Genomic DNA, 20,020 nt, shown 5'->3' with positions numbered 1-20,020 from the left:
TAATCTTACACAATACTAAACGAAAAAAGCTCTTGAATTAAGCTTGACAAATGGATCTCAAGTAGGGAAGGGTTGTTGGACCTTTTCTTTGAAAGTTAACTTATTTGTGACGGCGCTGACCCGGATGTTCTCTCGCGCGCCTCGCAGCTGTCTCGTGATGAGGTCTCCGTGCTGTATTCTCACTCGCACAAAAACCATAGTACTGAGATTATCCAGACATGCTCTCCACAGAAGGCTTCCACACGTCTACAGTATTCACTGTCAGGCTTTGCGATGCTTTTGCACAGATCATTCACAGAGCTCGAAACCATATTACATCACAACTCCCATCTTCTATGTCAATGCATCTCCTCACATTGGTCACGTGTATTCAGCTGTCACTGCAGACTGTCTGCACAGATTCAAACTCTTGCAGGGATACAACTCCAGATTTGCCACAGGTACGTTTTATACATTGTCTAAGTGTATTGCATGATTTAATACAGTTAAATACTTACATCAGGGGCTGGTTGCTTAAACTGATGAGACTGTTACAAGTTATATTTTTTTCCTTTTAGACTGTTCGTGTTCATAACTTTTGTTTTACGTCAGTTAAGTTACATCAAAAAAACATAGATTGGTTTAATACCGAAAAGTAAGACTGTTGGTAAGAAGTTCTTAAAGGGATAGTTCACCCCAAAATGTATCATTTACTCACCCTCATGTCGTTCATCTTCGGAACACAAATGAAGATTTTATTGATGAAATCTGAGAGATTTGGCAGCTTCGCAACTACCACTTTGATGCTTTAAAAAGTTTATAAAGCGATCGAAATATTAACGTTAATCCATATGAATTGAGCGGTGTAGTCCAAATTTTTTGAAGAGACTTGATCACTTTATATGATTAACTTTTTTAATTTAGGCTTTTATTCACATTTAAACAATGATCAGCAAATCGAAACTGCTTGACGTACGGGAACAAACCTCATTGGTTCTTGAGGAAGCTCAAACGTGCTGTGTAACACGAGAATGAACCTCATTGTTTCTTGCCGAAGCTCAATTGTGTTGCGTAACACGAGAATGAACCTCATTGGTTCTTGTAGAAGCTCAATTGTGTTGCGTAACACGAGAATGAACCTCATTGGTTCTTGTAGAAGCTCAATTGTGCTGCGTAACACCAGAATGAACCTCATTGGTTCTTGCCGAAGCTCAATTGTGTTGCGTAACATGAGAATGAACCTCATTGTTTCTTGCCGAAGCTCAATTGTGTTGCGTAACACGAGAATGAACCTCATTGGTTCTTGTAGAAGCTCAATTGTGCTGCGTAACACCAGAATGAACCTCATTGGTTCTTGTAGAAGCTCAATTGTGTTGCGTAACACGAGAATGAACCTCATTGGTTCTTGCAGAAGCTCAAATGTGCTGCGTAACACCAGAATGAACCTCATTGGTTCTTGTGGAAGCTAAAACATGCTGTGTAACACATGAATGAACCTCATTGGTTCTTGTCGAAGTTCAATTGTGCTGCGTAACACCATAATGAACCTCATTGGTTCTTGCCGAAGCTCAATTGTGTTGCGTAACATGAGAATGAACCTCATTGGTTCTTGCCGAAGCTCAATTGTGTTGCGTAACATGAGAATGAACCTCATTGTTTCTTGCCGAAGTTCAATTGTGCTGCGTAACACCATAATGAACCTCATTGGTTCTTGCCAAAGCTCAATTGTGTTGCGTAACATGAGAATGAACCTCATTGTTTCTTGCCGAAGCTCAATTGTGTTGCGTAACACGAGAATGAACCTCATTGGTTCTTGTAGAAGCTCAATTGTGCTGCGTAACACGAGAATGAACCTCATTGTTTCTTGCCGAAGCTCAATTGTGCTGCGTAACACCATAATGAACCTCATTGGTTCTTGCAGAAGCTCAATTGTGCTGCGTAACACCATAATGAACCTCATTGGTTCTTGCAGAAGCTCAAATGTGCTGCGTAACACCAGAATGAACCTCATTGGTTCTTGCCGAAGTTCAATTGTGCTGCGTAACACCATAATGAACCTCATTGGTTCTTGCCAATGCTCAATTGTGTTGCGTAACATGCGAATGAACCTCATTGTTTCTTGCCGAAGTTCAATTGTGCTGCGTAACACCATAATGAACCTCATTGGTTCTTGCCAATGCTCAATTGTGTTGCGTAACATGCGAATGAACCTCATTGTTTCTTGCCGAAGTTCAATTGTGCTGCGTAACACCATAATGAACCTCATTGGTTCTTGCCAATGCTCAATTGTGTTGCGTAACATGCGAATGAACCTCATTGTTTCTTGCCGAAGTTCAATTGTGCTGCGTAACACCATAATGAACCTCATTGGTTCTTGCCAATGCTCAATTGTGTTGCGTAACATGCGAATGAACCTCATTGTTTCTTGCCGAAGCTCAATTGTGTTGCGTAACACGAGAATGAACATCATTGGTTCTTGTAGAAGCTCAATTGTGCTGCGTAACACGAGAATGAACCTCATTGGTTCTTGCCGAAGCTCAATTGTGCTGCGTAACACCATAATGAACCTCATTGGTTCTTGCCAATGCTCAATTGTGTTGCGTAACATGAGAATGAACCTCATTGTTTCTTGCCGAAGTTCAATTGTGCTGCGTAACACCATAATGAACCTCATTGGTTCTTGCCAATGCTCAATTGTGTTGCGTAACATGCGAATGAACCTCATTGTTTCTTGCCGAAGCTCAATTGTGTTGCGTAACACGAGAATGAACATCATTGGTTCTTGTAGAAGCTCAATTGTGCTGCGTAACACGAGAATGAACCTCATTGGTTCTTGCCGAAGCTCAATTGTGCTGCGTAACACCATAATGAACCTCATTGGTTCTTGCCGAAGCTCAATTGTGCTGCGTAACACGAGAATGAACCTCATTGGTTCTTGCCAATGCTCAATTGTGTTGCGTAACATGAGAATGAACCTCATTGTTTCTTGCCGAAGTTCAATTGTGCTGCGTAACACCATAATGAACCTCATTGGTTCTTGCCAAAGCTCAATTGTGTTGCGTAACATGAGAATGAACCTCATTGTTTCTTGCCGAAGCTCAATTGTGTTGCGTAACACGAGAATGAACCTCATTGGTTCTTGCAGAAGCTCAAATGTGCTGCGTAACACCAGAATGAACCTCATTGGTTCTTGCCAAAGCTCAATTGTGTTGCGTAACACGAGAATGAACCTCATTGGTTCTTGTAGAAGCTCAATTGTGCTGCGTAACATGAGAATGAACCTCATTGTTTCTTGCCGAAGCTCAATTGTGTTGCGTAACACGAGAATGAACCTCATTGGTTCTTGCAGAAGCTCAAATGTGCTGAGTAACACCAGAATGAACCTCATGTGTTCTTGCCGAAGCTCAATTGTGTTGCGTAACACGAGAATGAACCTCATTGGTTCTTGTAGAAGCTCAATTGTGCTGCGTAACACGAGAATGAACCTCATTGGTTCTTGTAGAAGCTCAATTGTGTTGCGTAACATGAGAATGAACCTCATTGTTTCTTGCCGAAGCTCAATTGTGTTGCGTAACACGAGAATGAACCTCATTGGTTCTTGCCGAAGCTCAATTGTGCTGCGTAACACGAGAATGAACCTCATTGGTTCTTGTAGAAGCTCAATTGTGCTGCGTAACACGAGAATGAACCTCATTGGTTCTTGCCGAAGCTCAATTGTGTTGCGTAACACGAGAATGAACCTCATTGGTTCTTGTAGAAGCTCAATTGTGCTGCGTAACACGAGAATGAACCTCATTGGTTCTTGCCGAAGCTCAATTGTGTTGCGTAACACGAGAATGAACCTCATTGGTTCTTGTAGAAGCTCAATTGTGCTGCGTAACACGAGAATGAACCTCATTGGTTCTTGCCGAAGCTCAATTGTGCTGCGTAACACCAGAATGAACCTCATTGGTTCTTGCAGAAGCTCAAATGTGCTGCGTAACACCATAATGAACCTCATTGGTTCTTGTAGAAGCTCAATTGTGCTGCGTAACAACAGAATGAACCTCATTGGTTCTTGTAGAAGCTCAATTGTGCTGCGTAACACCAGAATGAACCTCATTGGTTCTTGCCAAAGCTCAATTGTGTTGCGTAACATGAGAATGAACCTCATTGGTTCTTGTAGAAGCTCAATTGTGCTGCGTAACACCAGGATGAACCTCATTGGTTCTTGCCGAAGCTCAATTGTGTTGCGTAACACGAGAATGAACCTCATTGTTTCTTGCCGAAGCTCAATTGTGTTGCGTAACACGAGAATGAACCTCATTGTTTCTTGCCGAAGCTCAATTGGGCTGCGTAACACCATAATGAACCTCATTGTTTCTTGCCGAAGCTCAATCGTGCTGCGTAACACCATAATGAACCTCATTGGTTCTTGGAGAAGCTCAATTGTGCTGCGTAACATGAGAATGAACCTCATTGGTTCTTGTAGAAGCTCAATTGTGCTGCGTAACACCATAATGAACCTCATTGGTTCTTGTAGAAGCTCAATTGTGCTGCGTAACACCATAATGAACCTCATTGGTTCTTGCAGAAGCTCAATTGTGCTGCGTAACACCAGAATGAACCTCATTGGTTCTTGCCAAAGCTCAATTGTGTTGCGTAACACGAGAATGAACCTCATTGGTTCTTGCAGAAGCTCAATTGTGTTGCGTAACACGAGAATGAACCTCATTGGTTCTTGCCAATGCTCAATTGTGTTGCGTAACACGAGAATGAACCTCATTGTTTCTTGCCGAAGCTCAATTGTGCTGCGTAACACCATAATGAACCTCATTGGTTCTTGCCAATGCTCAATTGTGTTGCGTAACATGAGAATGAACCTCATTGTTTCTTGCAGAAGCTCAATTGTGTTGCGTAACACCATAATGAACCTCATTGGTTCTTGCAGAAGCTCAATTGTGCTGCGTAACACCAGAATGAACCTCATTGGTTCTTGCCAATGCTCAATTGTGTTGCGTAACATGAGAATGAACCTCATTGGTTCTTGTAGAAGCTCAATTGTGCTGCGTAACACAAGAATGAACCTCATTGGTTCTTGCTGAAGCTATTCACCAGATGTCGTATAGGTCATACAAGTTTGGCATACAAAGGTGAAGACCCAACTTCATGAATGTTTTGTAAGATTCCCCTCTCTGTTAAACATATTTTATTGGACTGTCCTGAGTATAATACAAGTAGAATGCTCTTTTATGTTATTATTCTTATATAGTAAGAATATGCCTGAAAAGGTTTTGGATTTTTTATCATATGTTAATTTAAAATAATTAGAATAATATGACTTGTGTTTGTTTGCTTGGTTTTATTGTATTTATATGATTTTTTTGTATTTTTGTTATTGAATTTTTGCCATGAAAATACCTTTAGATGCTGACATGGCATTAAATAAATCTATCTATCTATCTTGCTGAAGCTCAAACCTAACTCAGCTCACTAACACGAGAGTTAACCTCAGTGGTTCTCGCATGTCAAGTGAATAAACTTCTGTTTACTACATGTGATGTGTGAGTTGATGAATGTTTATGTGAATAAAAGCCTAAATTCAATTTGTTCATCATATAAAGCGATCGCATCTCTTCAGAAAATTTGGACTAAACCGCTTAATTCATATGGATTAGTTTTACAATCTCTTTATGAACTTTTTGAAGCGTCAAAGTGTCAGTTACGTAGCTGCCAATGGAGGGACAGAAAGCTCTCAAATTTCATCAAAAAGATCTTTATTTGTATTTTGAAGATAAATAAATCTTACAGGTTTAGATCAACATGAGGGTGAGAATTTTCATTTTTCTTTACCATTATGAGTGTTTATGCAACTGGCCCCAGAGATCAGTGTGTTGAAGTAAGGTTGTTTGTTTGTGCCCTGCAGGTACAGATGAACATGGTCTTAAAATCCAACAGGCAGCGAGCAATGCTGGTAAAGACCCTCTGAACTTCTGCACTGAGGTATCAGAGAGTTTTAAGCATGTTTTCCAAAGATGTGGTATTTTATACACCGACTACATTCGGACAACAGAGAAAAGACATCGACAGGCTGTTGAACACTTCTGGACTGTTCTCCATAGCAAAGGCTTCATCTACAAAGGCACTTATGAAGGCTGGTACTCCACTCCAGATGAAAGTTTTCTTACACCAACTCAAGTCACTGACAGAACAGACTCCGATGGAAGACAGATCAAAGTATCCACTGAGAGCGGCCACAAGGTACCATCCATCCTGTTCTTGAATTAAAGCCCATGCTTCACTGTCAGTGGTTAGAACCCTCTGGAACAGGGGTTTTCGAGCTGAGGTGGGGAGGGACCTTGCAGGGCCATAGAAACGTTTAGGAATAGTTTTTCTAAAAGTGATTAAAATGTAAAAATTATATTAAAATTGATAATTAAAACCTTTATTAAAATAAACAAACAAATAATACAATTATATTAAACTAGATATAAATTAAAATGAATCTAACTTTACAGAAAGAAATTGAGTACAAACAAAATAACACTATTTTCCAAATAATATTTTACATTGGGGTCACTGACAAATGAAGCTTCAAAAAATTTTTTTTTTAAAATATATTTTCAAAATGCATGTGATGCATATTTTTGAGTCAGGAACCATGTGTGTAAACAAGTTTCAATTGTTAAATGACATTTTAAGTGGTGGTACAACCAAATATTTGTGTATGTATATAACTTTGTCAATTCATAATAAAAAATAAAAAACTCATGTTTGCAATTGTGCCACCCTGACATTTGAGAAAATATAAATTCCCGGATAAAACATTTTTAAAACTACTGCTATTTATAAAATGTTTATATGAAAGGATTCAAACATACACACTATGCCGTAGTATTTTATTTTTAATTTCTTATTTAATTTCACCATTTTAAATAGTTAATTTGTGTGGACTGTTTTGACATTATACATGTCATGAATTTATCAAATTATTTTAAAAAGGACAAAAATATGCATGTCATTGACCCATTGGTATACTATAGTATATACAGTAGTACACTGATTTAAATATGTAAGTTGGGTCTTTTTGGCTTATTAAAACATAACTGCCTTTTCAATTTTAGGATAGTGGTCCATCTCATGACCTTGATCTAAAATACATCCACTGGTTGCCAGATGTTTTTTTGTGTGTTTTTTTTCTACTGGCTGAATATTTGGAAACACAATTTCAGTAGATTTTGGAAGATTATCATCTGTTAGTTATCGGCCAGTAATCTTTTAAACAGTATTCGGTTAAATCTCTAATATATCAGTCTATTACTAGTGTTGACATACAAGACCTAACCAATCTTCTGAAGTTCTTCAAAGTGGAATAAGATAATTTCTCTATCCTCATTGACAGGTGGAGTGGATGAAGGAGGACAATTACATGTTTCGCCTATCGGATTTCCGCACCGAATTGCTTCATTGGCTTCGATTAAACCCAAATATCATCCAGCCTGCGAAGTTTCATCACTTGGTTCTTCAGTGGCTGGAGGACGATATCCCAGACCTGTCAGTATCTCGCCAGAAAAGCCGCCTCCAGTGGGGTATTTCAGTCCCTGGAGATCCGGAACAAATCATCTACGTGTGGTTGGATGCTCTGGTGAACTACTTGACCGTTGTTGGTTACCCACAGAATCACTCCCAGTGGTGGACAGCTGTCCATCACGTTGTAGGTAAGGACATCCTTAAGTTTCACGCGATATACTGGCCGGCGTTTCTCTTGGCTGCAGGATTACCTCTTCCTCAGACCATATTTGTGCACTCTCACTGGACGGTGGAGGGAAAGAAAATGTCCAAGAGTCTTGGAAACGTGATCAACCCATTGGACGCCATGGAGAAGTTCACCGTGGACGGCCTGCGCTACTTCCTTCTGAGACAAGGGGTTCCTGACTCAGACTGTGACTATTATGACGATAAAGTCATAAAGATGTGCAACAGCGAGTTAGCGGACGCTCTCGGTGGGCTTTTAAACCGCTGCACTGCGCCCTCACTCAACCCCACGCAGGTGTATCCTCAGTTCTGCAACTCCTGCTTCCCAAAGGAAGCATCTGAAGGGCTCCGTGGAAAAGCTGTCTCGGAAGACTACAGAATGGTGGAGGCCGTATCTGCGCTTCCGGTCTTAGTTGAGCAGCACTTTGAGAATCTACACATATATAAAGCACTGGAGGCCATTAGCGCATGTGTGCGGATGACTAATGCGTTTGTTCAAAGACATGCACCGTGGAAGCTGGACCGGAACAATCCTGGAGACCAGCAGTGGCTTGACACCATCCTTCACGTGTCTTTAGAGTGCCTCAGGATGTATGGGATACTCCTCCAACCCGTGGTGCCAGATCTTGCAGACAGAATTTTATCCAGGTTGGGAGTCATGCCTGAGGAGAGAAGCTGGGATTCTCTCAATTTCCTGATGAAATGTGAAGGAAGAGACTGTGGTTTAGAAGGAAGAGCGCTGGGTCCCGACTTGGGAGTGTTGTTTAATCGCCTTGAGAGGAGCCAAGTGAAAGGGAGGACTCCCAAAATGGCAACACAACACAAGTCAAAATCTTAATGCATACCTGAAGTAATTTGAACCAATTCGACCAAATATAGTAATAACCATGGTGAATGATGGTGTTGGGGTACTAATTACTTGTTTAAAACCCGTAAGACCTTTCGTTCATCTTCTGAACACAATGAGGTTCTTTTTGATGAAATCTGAGATTTCTGTCCCCGCATTGGCAGAAACGTATGGAAGCTTGTTTCCGCCACAGAATAAAAAATAAAAAAAGGTAATTGCAACTTTTTTTTGTCTTTTAGAATTGGACTATCAGAGTTGCGTGAAATAAAAGTCAGAATTGCAAGATGTAAACTTGCAATTATCTTTTAAAATGTTTCATTCTGTGGCGGAAACAAGCTTGCATAGCTACGCAACTACCGCTTTGACTTCATTAAGAGATTGTAAAACTAATCCAAATGAATTGAGCGGATTAGTCAATTTTCTGAAGAGACTTGATCGCTTTACATAATTAACTGATTTAATTTAGCCTAAATTCAATCAAGTGATCGTGTCTCTACAGAAAATTTGGATTAGTTTTACAATCTATTTTTGAAGTCAGTGGTAGTTGCATAGCGGTTAATGGAGGGACAGAGAAATCTCCGATTTCATCAAAAAGATCATTTGTGATCAGAAGATGAACTAAAGTCTTACAGGTTTGGAACAACATGAGGGCGAGTAAATGATGAAAGAATTGTCATTTTTGGGGGAAATATCCCTTTAAGGTCACACTCTGTAATGTTTCGACAATGTAAGACAAGGCTTCAAAAGTGACATGATTTTTTTTAATGAGAAATACACGAAACTGAAAAATTGTACAAATTGAAATAAAATAAAAAAAAGTTGCAATATTTTTATAATTTCCTGTACTTCTTTTTACATAAACTCTTTCACTGTTCACCTCAATGTTTCACAGAACAAAGCCTCTATGACTTTCAGAAATGCATGTCTGAAAAACAATGTTTGACTCTACTTAAGATACAGCCCTGTGGGCTTCCTTCAGGAGCAGGGTTCCTCATCTCAGAAAGGTCCGCTTATGTGGACACAAAATCATTCTTTACCACCGCTGAAATTCATTCACTCTCAGTAGTATGAGTTGGTGTTCTGTCCAGGTTGAGTATCTGGGGAAAGAAAAAAAAATAATAATAATTTTAGTACAGAAAATGAATAGAATTGTATTTGTTTACATTTTTATGTGTGAATTATTTGCATTATAAGGAACAGCACTAAGGATAAAAACATAAAATACAAAATGTATGAATTGAGAACAAGTAAATACTAATGTTAGAGCTACTTCAAAAGCATCTCTTAAAGCCCAAAGTATACTCCATTTTTCACACGTACACTAGGGTATGCATACAGTTAAATTTTGTAATCAGCACAGTTGCTCAGCTGGCACATGCACCTGTTTTTTTTTTTGGACAATCGGTTGGTCCACCTGGTGGCAACAATGGCCCAGCCCAATGTCTTACACTAAAAAACAAAAAAACACTGAACAACAACAACAATCTGTGGGAGACCACAATAACAATAGACCGCCATGTTGACGAGCACTTAAACGAGAACAAAGACAATGGTCTCATTCACTAAGCATGCATACTCACAAATGAGTGCATGAAATCTTTGTACGAATGTTTTCACAAACAATACATGATTCACCAAAATCCTTTCAACTTAATTTAATTGACAGAAAAATAGGAATGACTAAACCCACACATACATAAAAATCACTTGCTCTGAGCGCCTTATAATTGTGTTAAGATCAAATTTTATACATAGATATATCATCTTAAATATATTTCATCATATATACAATAAAAGGAGGAAATGCTGCATTATAGCTTGAACTGTGAGGTTTCTCTGTATAAGACGCAGATACGCCTATATAGATCTGGCTAATGAAATGATCCGTATTAAAGTTTGTGTTTGAACTTGAGGATCTGCTTCAGGCAACATTGCATAACTAACCTTGGGCACGTGGTCGCTCGTTTAGAATACTCAAAATTCATGAAATTAGTGTTGTGTTGTGAGTTCAGATGGAAATTTTACGTGAATAATTTTTTTTTTTAAATCTGAAATTTATTCCACACAATTATTAGTGAACGAGACCCATTTTTAAAACTGCTTAACTTCTGGAGATAAAAAACGCAGACACTTGACCGAAACTTTCTAGTGTGCACATGTCGACCGTGCATTCTAAAAAATGGAGTACACTTTGAAAGGCTGTACGTATGCGCTAAAAAGCGTTGACGTCAAAACTGTACTGTGTTCTTATCTGTCTTTTTTTCAATAACCTTATCTGGCAGTTAAACAATTAAAGGTATACGTGTGCGATGACCCACATTTTTTTTTTATTCCCAAAGAGGTGTCTGACAGTGCCGTGACTATATTGCTAGTTATTTTAATGCATTTATAGCAAGAAATTAACAGTATTTGCTGATATTGTCCAATATCCTGCCATGAGCATTTGAAAACCTTTTATGAAGGCAGTGTATATGCAGCAAACAGTTTGAAACGGAGTAATGTAAAGACTGAAGCATACTTGAGAGCTGCTGCTGGAGCTGTCGGACCAGTGCTGCAGTCTGTTGCTGCTGCTGGGTCTGCTGCATGCCTTGCCTTGGGAACTGAGACCAAATAAAATGACACAGAATTACATGTCTAAACATCCACAAACGTAAACCAATAAGCCACAAGAGGCTGCTCGAACAGTTTTATAATGAGCACTTTCCCCACCCTTTTTGTTTTTCAGTATGAGTTTTAAAAGTTGTGGTTCCAGGTCTTACCATGGGCTGCTGCGGGGGCAGAGGCTGCATGCCCAGGGCCTGAGCGGGAGGCTGGGCTGATGCCTGCTGCTGCTGCTGCTGCTGTTGAACCTGCTGCTGCTGAACCTGCTGCTGCTGAACCTGCTGCTGCTGCTGAACTTGCTGCTGCTGCTGCTGTTGTTGTTGCTGCTGCTGCTGCTGTTGTTGTTGCTGCTGCTGCTGTTGCACTTGTTGTTGCACTTGTTGTTGAACCTGCTGCTGCTGCTGCTGCTGTTGCACCTGCTGCTGTGAAGACACAAACACACAAATACAATGATATTACCAGTGAATCACTGTAGTCACTAGAAAGCCAGCAAGTATGCATTATGCAGGGCTCAACATCATAACACTAAATCACCAGTAGGCAGGTGACCGTCTTTATGTGCGAGTCATTCATTCAAACAATTAGTTCAAACGACTGATTCATTTAGGCACACTATGAAAAACCAGCAATGCAAGTTTGAGAGGTGGCGCCCCGCCAAATCTCGCGAGAATCACGATTTGCTTTATGGCACGATGTCACATACATCAGCAACATATGAAGCACCCTCTATGGAAGACACTACACTAGCGCGCATTTCAGACGTGATGGCAGACTCGACGAAGGAAAAAACGAAGTGCGGTCGGAAGAGTGTAGGAAAAGGAAACGAGAATCTGACCGCGTGAGGAACCGGACAGAGTCACACTCGGTCAGGCTTTCACTCGTTGGCGAGAGCTAAAAAGCAGCACTGGATGCAACAGCGATGCTGACCTGGCGTTCTTGTTGATGGATTATCATGCGAACAGTTGTCATTATCTCAATTATCAGGACATAAATAAGCCTACACATTGTAAATAGTGTAAACGAGCGCAATTTGCAAACTATTATGATAAATTGCAATAATCATGTGTAACGACATCATAACGGCCAAAGTTATGAAATAAAACTCACTGCCGTGAGTGCAGAGACGATCTGCGTGAGTGGTATTTACGACAATAACGTTAAATAAAAGTACTCCACAGTGACTCTAGGGGTCGCTGTTTGATAAAAATAGAATTCCTGCATAGTGTGCCTTTAAGAATGAGACGGATGTTTATGAATAAGTCATTGGATCTTTGACTCATCTGATTCGTTCAAAATGCTGAAATGTTCAGCAATGAGAAAACACGGTTGAGTGTTCCTGTGAGATGCTCTATGGTTATGCTGTGATCTTTGTTTGGAACTATTTTCGCTGCTGAAACAGAACAGCTAGTTGTTTCCCTAGTTTTTTTGTTGTTGTTGTTAATCAGACTACTTGTCCGGTCGGCCAAGTACAATTCTCTTTTACTTGTCCCTTCAAAAAATCTACTTGTCCCAGACAAGCGGACAAATGTTAATGTCGAGCCCAGCTTTATGTTTTCTCTTGTTGCGCTGAATGGCCTGAAATGTGCAGAATACACACAAACATTCTGTATCCCACAATGCAATGTGATCGACTTTGGGTGTGTGTGCACGCAAGTACTCTGAGAGCTGGATGCTGTCTTATGAGCTGCTGTTGCTGCTGCTGGTCCATCATCTGATTAGGCCTCATGTTGGGGTGCATCCCCTGCGGTCCCAGGTGACCTGGAGCCAGGCCGTGCATCATAGGCGCCTGCTGCATGGACTGATGGGAGAATCTGAGACGGATGGTGAAAGTTAGTTAAGTTAGATTTTTTCTTCATTATTATTTTTAACAATTTATGCATTGATTTTTATTGTATGGTGTTATTAATGCTTTGGCAATGTAAAGATTTATTTCACTATGCCAATAAAGCTATTTGAATCTCTGGTGAAAGTTAAGATGATTTGTTTTACACTGCTTCAAACTAGGGTTTTGCGGTATAATATAACTTTTCATGAAAATTTATGAGGTGCTAAGAATTTTAAAGTGACTGACCTTTGTGTGTTCTGCATTGTGTGTCCGTATGTTCCGGGAGCCTGCTGATGCACATAGCCACTCGGCCTCTGCTGCATTGGCCTAAGAGAATCCACCATGCCTGGGTTGGTGCCAGGATGTCCTACCTGGAAGCCCTGGTTACCGTACGAGGAAGGAACTATTCCAGCGGTCTGAGAGGGGTGCGGCTGAATCCCCATGTGTGAGCCGTAGGAGGTGTAGCCATGGGACATGTTCTAGAGAGAGAAACGTGACATTACTAGGTTGTTATCTCTGGGTTTCAGTGAATGTTGAACAGTAAATCAACACTGCAGATGTGCCAAGTGTCTGTAAAAGCACAAGAACTTGCCTGTGTCGGCTGCATTGGTGGATACTGTTGATTAGGTGCCACTTGTCTAATCTGCTGTCCAATTAAATGATTATGACCCCCCTGAAAAGACCAACAAACAAACATACGCCTCTCCTTTCTAATTATTCTGAACATTCATTTAACATTCACAATCACTAGAAGACAAAAACTAGACAGTTCTTACACGTGACACCAGGATGTTGCAACGTGGTTGCTAGAGCATGCAGTGAGCAATTGAGTGGTGTTTCTAGACGGTCACTAGCTGGCTGTTTGTCAAGTCGTGACGTATCGACCTTCCAAAAATACTGTCTCCTGGTCCAAGCCTCTACTCCGTTTCAAGTGAAAAAACCTCTCTCAATTCTCGACAGTCATTTATTAACACTTTTCGTTTAATCGTACACCTTCAACCTAAACTTTCAAAAACTCATGGTGAACACTACAGTCTCTAGGCTCGTGTAGTCTCTGCCGTCAGTCTGAAGGTCTGGCTACGCGAGACTAAGGTTCACTGTGTACCAGCCACCCATATTTTAATGATTCAGAAAAGATCAGTAACTGTCTGGCCAACTGAGTTTAAGCTATGGAGATAAAGGTTAGATTATGATTTTTCGCTAGTTGAACAGCATACTGTTAGTGTATATTAGCATTAACACTGTTTGTTGTTTGCTTTTGGGATCTGAAGGAGTGTTTGGACCCGGAAACAGTGATCAAGTCGAAAGAGCACCAACACCAAGTGTTTATGATATTTTGGCACTTAAATATGTGTCTTTGCAGTGCACATTTGACAAGCACAACTAATTACAGGACACCTAGTATAAAATAAAAGTATATGAAACAAGGACTGGAACTAATTATTATTTTTTCAAATGATTAACCCATTGTTGTTGTTTTTTGTTATTTCGATTTATCTATCCCTGGTTAATCTATTGTTTATTTTCTGAATAGTCGATTAATCCTTTACTACAACTTATATATATTAGAAGATTTATTTAAAAACTCCATGTTATGTAGGGAAATGAAAACGGTAGTGATGCACCGATCATGATTTTGGATGGCCGAATCTGATTTTTTTTTACCAGCAAATTGCCCAATTCAAATACCGGTTGCCGATTTTTTTCTTCTTCAAGCAAATGTATTTGTTGTTTGCTCTATAACAGGCCAAACTGGCCTTAAAAAACATCTGTAGTCATGTGAAATTAGAAGCAACCACTGCATTCGAAATCACGATTAGGGCTGGGCGATATGACCAAAATCTCCAATGACCAAAGTCATCGCATATCCCGATAACGATATATATCATGATATAGTATTTTCTGTAAATTCAATCAATTAATAGTTTATGACCACATGGAAAGGACGATTTCTTTTCTACATTTTAAAGTATACGTATTCAAAAATGTACTCATTCATATGTGATTATTTTTCAACCTTTATTTAGAACTGGGCAAATGTTTGATTAAGTATAAATATGATTAAATCTAAAATATGAATGACATACAAAACACTTTCAAAAACAAATTGTTACAGGCCCAACATAAAATATATTGCTATATAAAATGACAAATTTAAACGTTGTACTTTCAAGTTTAAAATGTAGCAGCAATCAGGCCTCCGAACCGGTTCAATGACCGAAAACAAAACCCGGAAACGAAACGACATTTTGACAGGAACTGTCAAAGGAATTACCAGAGATGGAAACAAAATCAAATGTAATCGTTCTGAACAGAAACGCTTATTATAACGTTTATATAAGATTTTATCGTTATGTTTAATATTTTAATTTGCCAGTCAACCAATCACGAATTCGAATAGTACAGACATGTGCAAATGTGATATTGACGCATATCACGCTCATATTGATATGATCGCACTCAGCTGTCAAGTCATCATGTAAGTTACAATGGCAATACGCTGGCGTTAGTTTTTCCGAGGAGACACACATATATATATATATATATATATATATACACACACACACATACATATACACACACATATATACATATACATATCTATATATAACTGTCAAACAATTAGGCCTACAATTCAGTAAAAATTGGATGTTATGTCGGAAGCCGGTTCCCACAACAGGCTCAAACACCACTAACTTGACTCGCATTATCGACGTAAAACATCTTCACATATAACGGTGAGCCTGTGGTCACGCTGCACGGCACATATTTTTACGGACTATTTAAATTGAACAGTGTAACTTTCTGTTTGGTTGACTGTATTTTATTTTGATACATCTTGGCGAAAGCCGAGTACAAATCAGCATGAAGTTTTAACATCTACTCTCGTGTAATGGAAATCATGATAATGAACAGGGTGTGATGTTAGCAATGCTCGATTATGTTGTGTGCGCGATCGCGGGTATTGTGTCCTTCTGAGGAACATGTTACTCTGTAATTTATGATTATACGGAGAGAAGCAAGACACTATTCAAAACTGTAAACTTTTGTAAAATGCAGAAAACAAGCAGGATGCCGTTTTCTGCCGCCTCGTTGTCTTTCCGTGAACTGTGGACCTCGTCATAATGAACCTAACTCAGCAAAAATGTTCCTTTCGTTTGGTTAATCTGTAAGGTTTTAAGTGAAATTTATTTCACATATTGGCCTATATATTAGTTTTTTTCTGTTTTCTCCGTTCACAGAAGCGCTTTAAGTGCGTGATGTGACGTTGTGTGAATCCATGTTCGACACTATCCTGCAATTTTCGCTGGTTTCAAAACACTAGCTGCATATTACCTGGTTCTCTAACTGAACAATCCAACATGAGAGAGACAATGATATGGCGCAACCAAACATGATACTGTGGCCCTGTCCCAAATGGCACACTCCGGACTCGTGGACTTCCTCAGAGTCCACACTCTGGTGACGTCATGTAGTGCAGACCTAAAGGACCCTTGGCGCGAGTCCACGAGCGCGCATTGAGAAGTATTTTTGGGACAGACTCGATCGTCACCCCGGAAATAGGAAGACGGTCTGTTTGTTGTTAATGGACAGGAGCTGCAGGTTCAGGGAAATATGCTGCCCATTGTTGTTGTTGTTTTTACCATTGTGTTTGCGAGATGGCTTGCCATGCAGAGAAATCACTATTTAGCATCGACCGAGAACAGGATTTCTTTTCTTTTCCCAAATCTTATCTCCATGTCAACTACACAGCCTGCTTTTACAGTTCTATATTTTGATATTGTGTATGCCACCTGGGCATTAGACAATAGATACATGCTTATTTAAATTGTGTATTGTACATAATACATAATTTTCCATTTGAACTAAGATTACAATTTTAACACAATAATAAGAGTTTCAGATGAATTTACAGGTTTAAATATTCTACTACGTTTACATATGACTCAGTAAAGCCCTGAGATTCGGTTCTATTTATTTAATGAATCATAATGTGATCGTATTATTCAGCGCCCTATTATTAGCCTATGTTTGAGACATCAACCGCTGGTCGATGACCATAATGTTTGTTTAAACTGTATTATAATATATTTTATAAATAATGTACACCTAGGTCATAAAAACCGTAATGATACTTGCACTTAAATATTTTCTTCTCAGCCATGTTAACAATTGTCTGTGAGCGAAATCTCCTCCCATCCTACGTTGCTAGGTTACCAGAGAGTGAGTGCCTTTGTTCATGCAACCAAATTTGCTTCGCAACCTGGTTTCTTCCGACGAAGAAAAAAAAATTAGAGCGTTTTATCGAACGCATTTTTTATTGATATTGATTACGTGTCTGTCGTGAGACATATCGTTATCGTTTTATCGCCCAGCCTGATCACGATCCAAACAAAGATGCTACACAAATGTAGCATGAACAGTTGTTTTTGATTTGAATTAGATTGCATAATTTCAAGACTTAGAGCAAATACAGAATAGTCTGAGTTTAGCTTTGTGAAATTGTTACATAAGACACCTACACACACACAAAAAAAAAAAAAAAATAGCAGACGGACTAAATGAAAAGCAAACTCTCTGAAAGCAGGTGGCGCTTGGCTTGTGGAAAAGAAGCGTTTCTTTGGGTGCTGCTATAAACAAAGCAGCTGGGCTTATAAACACTACTTTATACGGAGGGAAGAGGAAAAGGAAACCCCATCGAAACTATTCTGAAGACAGTCAGTTCCCTTCAGAGATACATTCATATAAACCCCCACCCTCAATTCAATATATACATTTTTCGGTTTCACTTTATTTTGACGGTCCCTTTGACACATTCTGTTGTCTATAAGTAACATTGCACCTACATATCTACTAACTCTCATTAGAGTATTAGTAGAGTATTAGTAGACTGGTAGGGTTAAAATAAGTTGACACTTGTAGTTGCAAAGTTACTTATAGTCTTTTACTTATTTGAATTTAAAATTTTAATTCATGGCTGGTCGAACGGTGCAGATGCTCTGGCATAGATGTTGTGCTGCCATTTCGGTTTTACAGAGTGTGCAGAGCACTATTTTATTTTATTCCCACACTTCAAATCGGGACAGATAGTTTTATAATAACGGCTGATTTTCAGCATGCCCGGGAGCCACCATCATTGGGGAACATAAATAGCGCAATGAATCAACGCATTCCAGGCAAATCAACTAATTTATGTAATAGACATAATAGATTGCATTGATGCATTGTTCCAGCCCTAGATGAAACAATCATACAGAATACAAGGAAACCATGTGTTTTTGGTCTGGGGTCTTGATTAGTAAAACCAGACTCACCAGTCTGACCTGTAGCTGATGACGGAGAATCTGCCCCTGAGGCATGCTGGGTGGGGGTTTATAGGGCAACTGGTACTGCTTGTCCATTCCCATCATGTTGCCCATGCCAGCAGCCTGCATATTAGCCATAGTGTAGGGACGAGGAGGAATTTTGGTCATAGGAGTCCTGGGACGGAAAGGGGTCTCCAAACCGGGGCCTCCTTAAGGGGGAAAATGTGGAAGACGATAAATAGAAGATGTCCATGTAATGTGTTTGAGATGTTTAGGCATGCTGGGATATGTGCTGACCTGGTGGTAGAGGCTGGTTTTGGGTATAAATCATTGGCCGGTAGCCCATCGGAAAAGGCATGTTCGATTGGCCCATGCCCATGTCCATGGGTGGCGTGTACTGCATGATTCCTGAGTTGGGCGGCTTGTAGTCCTAGACCACAGGAACCAATCTAACATCTTGATTTCTATTTATAGCTTTTCAATATACATACATATACATATTTTTTGTACCTCTTGTTTATTTGCAGATGTCGGTTTCTTTTTCTTCTTCTTCTTATTGTCAGGTGCGACACTGTTGACGCTCTTCTCCTGCTTCCCGGTTTCCACCTTCTTGTCCGGCTCAGGAGCCACAGGTGTAGGTGGCTCCTCCTCCTCTTGGGGCAGGTTGAGGGGCGCCAGATAGTAACTGCGTTGTTTGGGCTTTATGTGGGTGTGGTAAAGCAGGAGCCGCTGCTGCTCCTCAAACTTTGTGACTTTGCGATCGACCCTCACGGTTCCGAACCAGCCCCAGGAGAGCGGAGCAGAGTGCTTCAGCCCCTCAAACACGTCCCATGGAGAAATCTTCTGCTTAGTCGACACCTGAAGACCCTGTGTGCGAGACATCACAAAACGAATGCAAAGGTAACTGAATGGCCAGCAGCACTACAACACTAAAGAGGCTTACTACTTACCTCTTTTTCAAATCCAGCAATTTTGTTGCCCTTTGTGTCGATGAGCGATCCCTGGGGCTCACATGTGATGACATCACGTGTCTGCTTGGGTAGAGGCAGCAACTGACGCACTTTCTCTAAGCTCTCGGACTGACGGTCACCAAGTTCTTTCTGCAGGACAAATCAAACTGGAGTCTTACATTTTCGGAAGAAAAAATGAGTGGCGCTTGGAAAACTGATGTTGCTCATTACAGTTGCCAAAATGAGAGTTAACTACCTTTCAAAATTTTGAGTCAGAAATACTTTTTTGGGAATGTTTTTGAAAGAGCATTCTTGTATGCTCAACAAGGCTGCATTTATTTGATCAAAAATACAATAAAAATTATTTTAAATTGTCATTATATTTCACAATATAAAACCATTTTATTCAAATATATTTTAAAATGTAATTTATTCCTGTGATGCAAAGCTGAATTTTCAGCATCATTACTCCAGTCACATGATCCTCAGGAAATCATTATAATATGCTGATGTGATGCTCAAGAAACATTTCTGATAATTATCAGTTGAAAACAGTTGTGCTGCTTAATATTTTTGTGGAAACAGCATTTCAAAAAGGTAGCATTCTTTAATGAATGTAGTTTAAAAGAAAAGCATTATTTGAAACAATTTGTAACATTATAAATGACTCGTCACTTTTGATCAATTTAATGTGTCCTTACTGAATACAAGTATGGTAGTGTAGTTTCTGCTATTTTGAGCAAAGTCAGAAAATGAGTGATTTAGAAAAGCAATAGCA

The 20,020-nt window shown here is 39.7% G+C and overlaps 2 protein-coding genes across 15 annotated transcripts in view; one reads left to right on the top strand and one right to left on the bottom strand.

The window, feature by feature from the left end:
* Positions 1 to 123: 123 nt before the first annotated feature.
* Positions 124 to 9,389, top strand: mars2 (methionyl-tRNA synthetase 2, mitochondrial). Its single transcript, XM_077235857.1, has 3 exons — positions 124 to 440; positions 5,885 to 6,219; positions 7,361 to 9,389. Exons 1-3 carry the CDS (start codon positions 125 to 127, stop codon positions 8,549 to 8,551), a joined length of 1,842 nt encoding a protein of 613 aa, XP_077091972.1. The 5' UTR covers position 124; the 3' UTR covers positions 8,552 to 9,389.
* med12 (mediator complex subunit 12) overlaps positions 9,303 to 20,020 on the bottom strand; it is a 30,622-nt gene continuing 19,904 nt past the window's right edge. For 2 of the 14 annotated variants that reach the window (XM_077235844.1, XM_077235842.1), the window contains exons 35-44: positions 19,243 to 19,392; positions 18,803 to 19,159; positions 18,590 to 18,722; positions 18,302 to 18,501; positions 13,579 to 13,659; positions 13,233 to 13,465; positions 12,819 to 12,972; positions 11,320 to 11,583; positions 11,079 to 11,160; positions 9,303 to 9,657 (exon numbers count right to left, since the gene is read on the bottom strand). In XM_077235844.1, the coding sequence (XP_077091959.1) occupies positions 9,620 to 9,657; positions 11,079 to 11,160; positions 11,320 to 11,583; positions 12,819 to 12,972; positions 13,233 to 13,465; positions 13,579 to 13,659; positions 18,302 to 18,501; positions 18,590 to 18,722; positions 18,803 to 19,159; positions 19,243 to 19,392 (1,692 nt within the window). In that variant the 3' untranslated portion in view covers positions 9,303 to 9,619. Of the gene's footprint in view, positions 9,658 to 9,936; positions 10,010 to 11,078; positions 11,161 to 11,319; positions 11,584 to 12,818; positions 12,973 to 13,232; positions 13,466 to 13,578; positions 13,660 to 18,301; positions 18,502 to 18,589; positions 18,723 to 18,802; positions 19,160 to 19,242; positions 19,393 to 20,020 lie in introns of those variants that run through there. The other 12 variants (XM_077235846.1, XM_077235843.1, XM_077235849.1 and 9 more) reach the window with 7 other exon arrangements.

Source organism: Siphateles boraxobius, unplaced genomic scaffold, assembly GCF_051911475.1.
Source record: "Siphateles boraxobius isolate OS27281-9 unplaced genomic scaffold, OSU_SipBor_1 2, whole genome shotgun sequence".
In the NCBI taxonomy this organism is placed as follows: domain Eukaryota; kingdom Metazoa; phylum Chordata; class Actinopteri; order Cypriniformes; family Leuciscidae; genus Siphateles; species Siphateles boraxobius.
The sequence above is the reverse complement of the archived record's forward strand: the minus strand, read 5'-3'. Positions and strand labels throughout refer to the sequence as shown.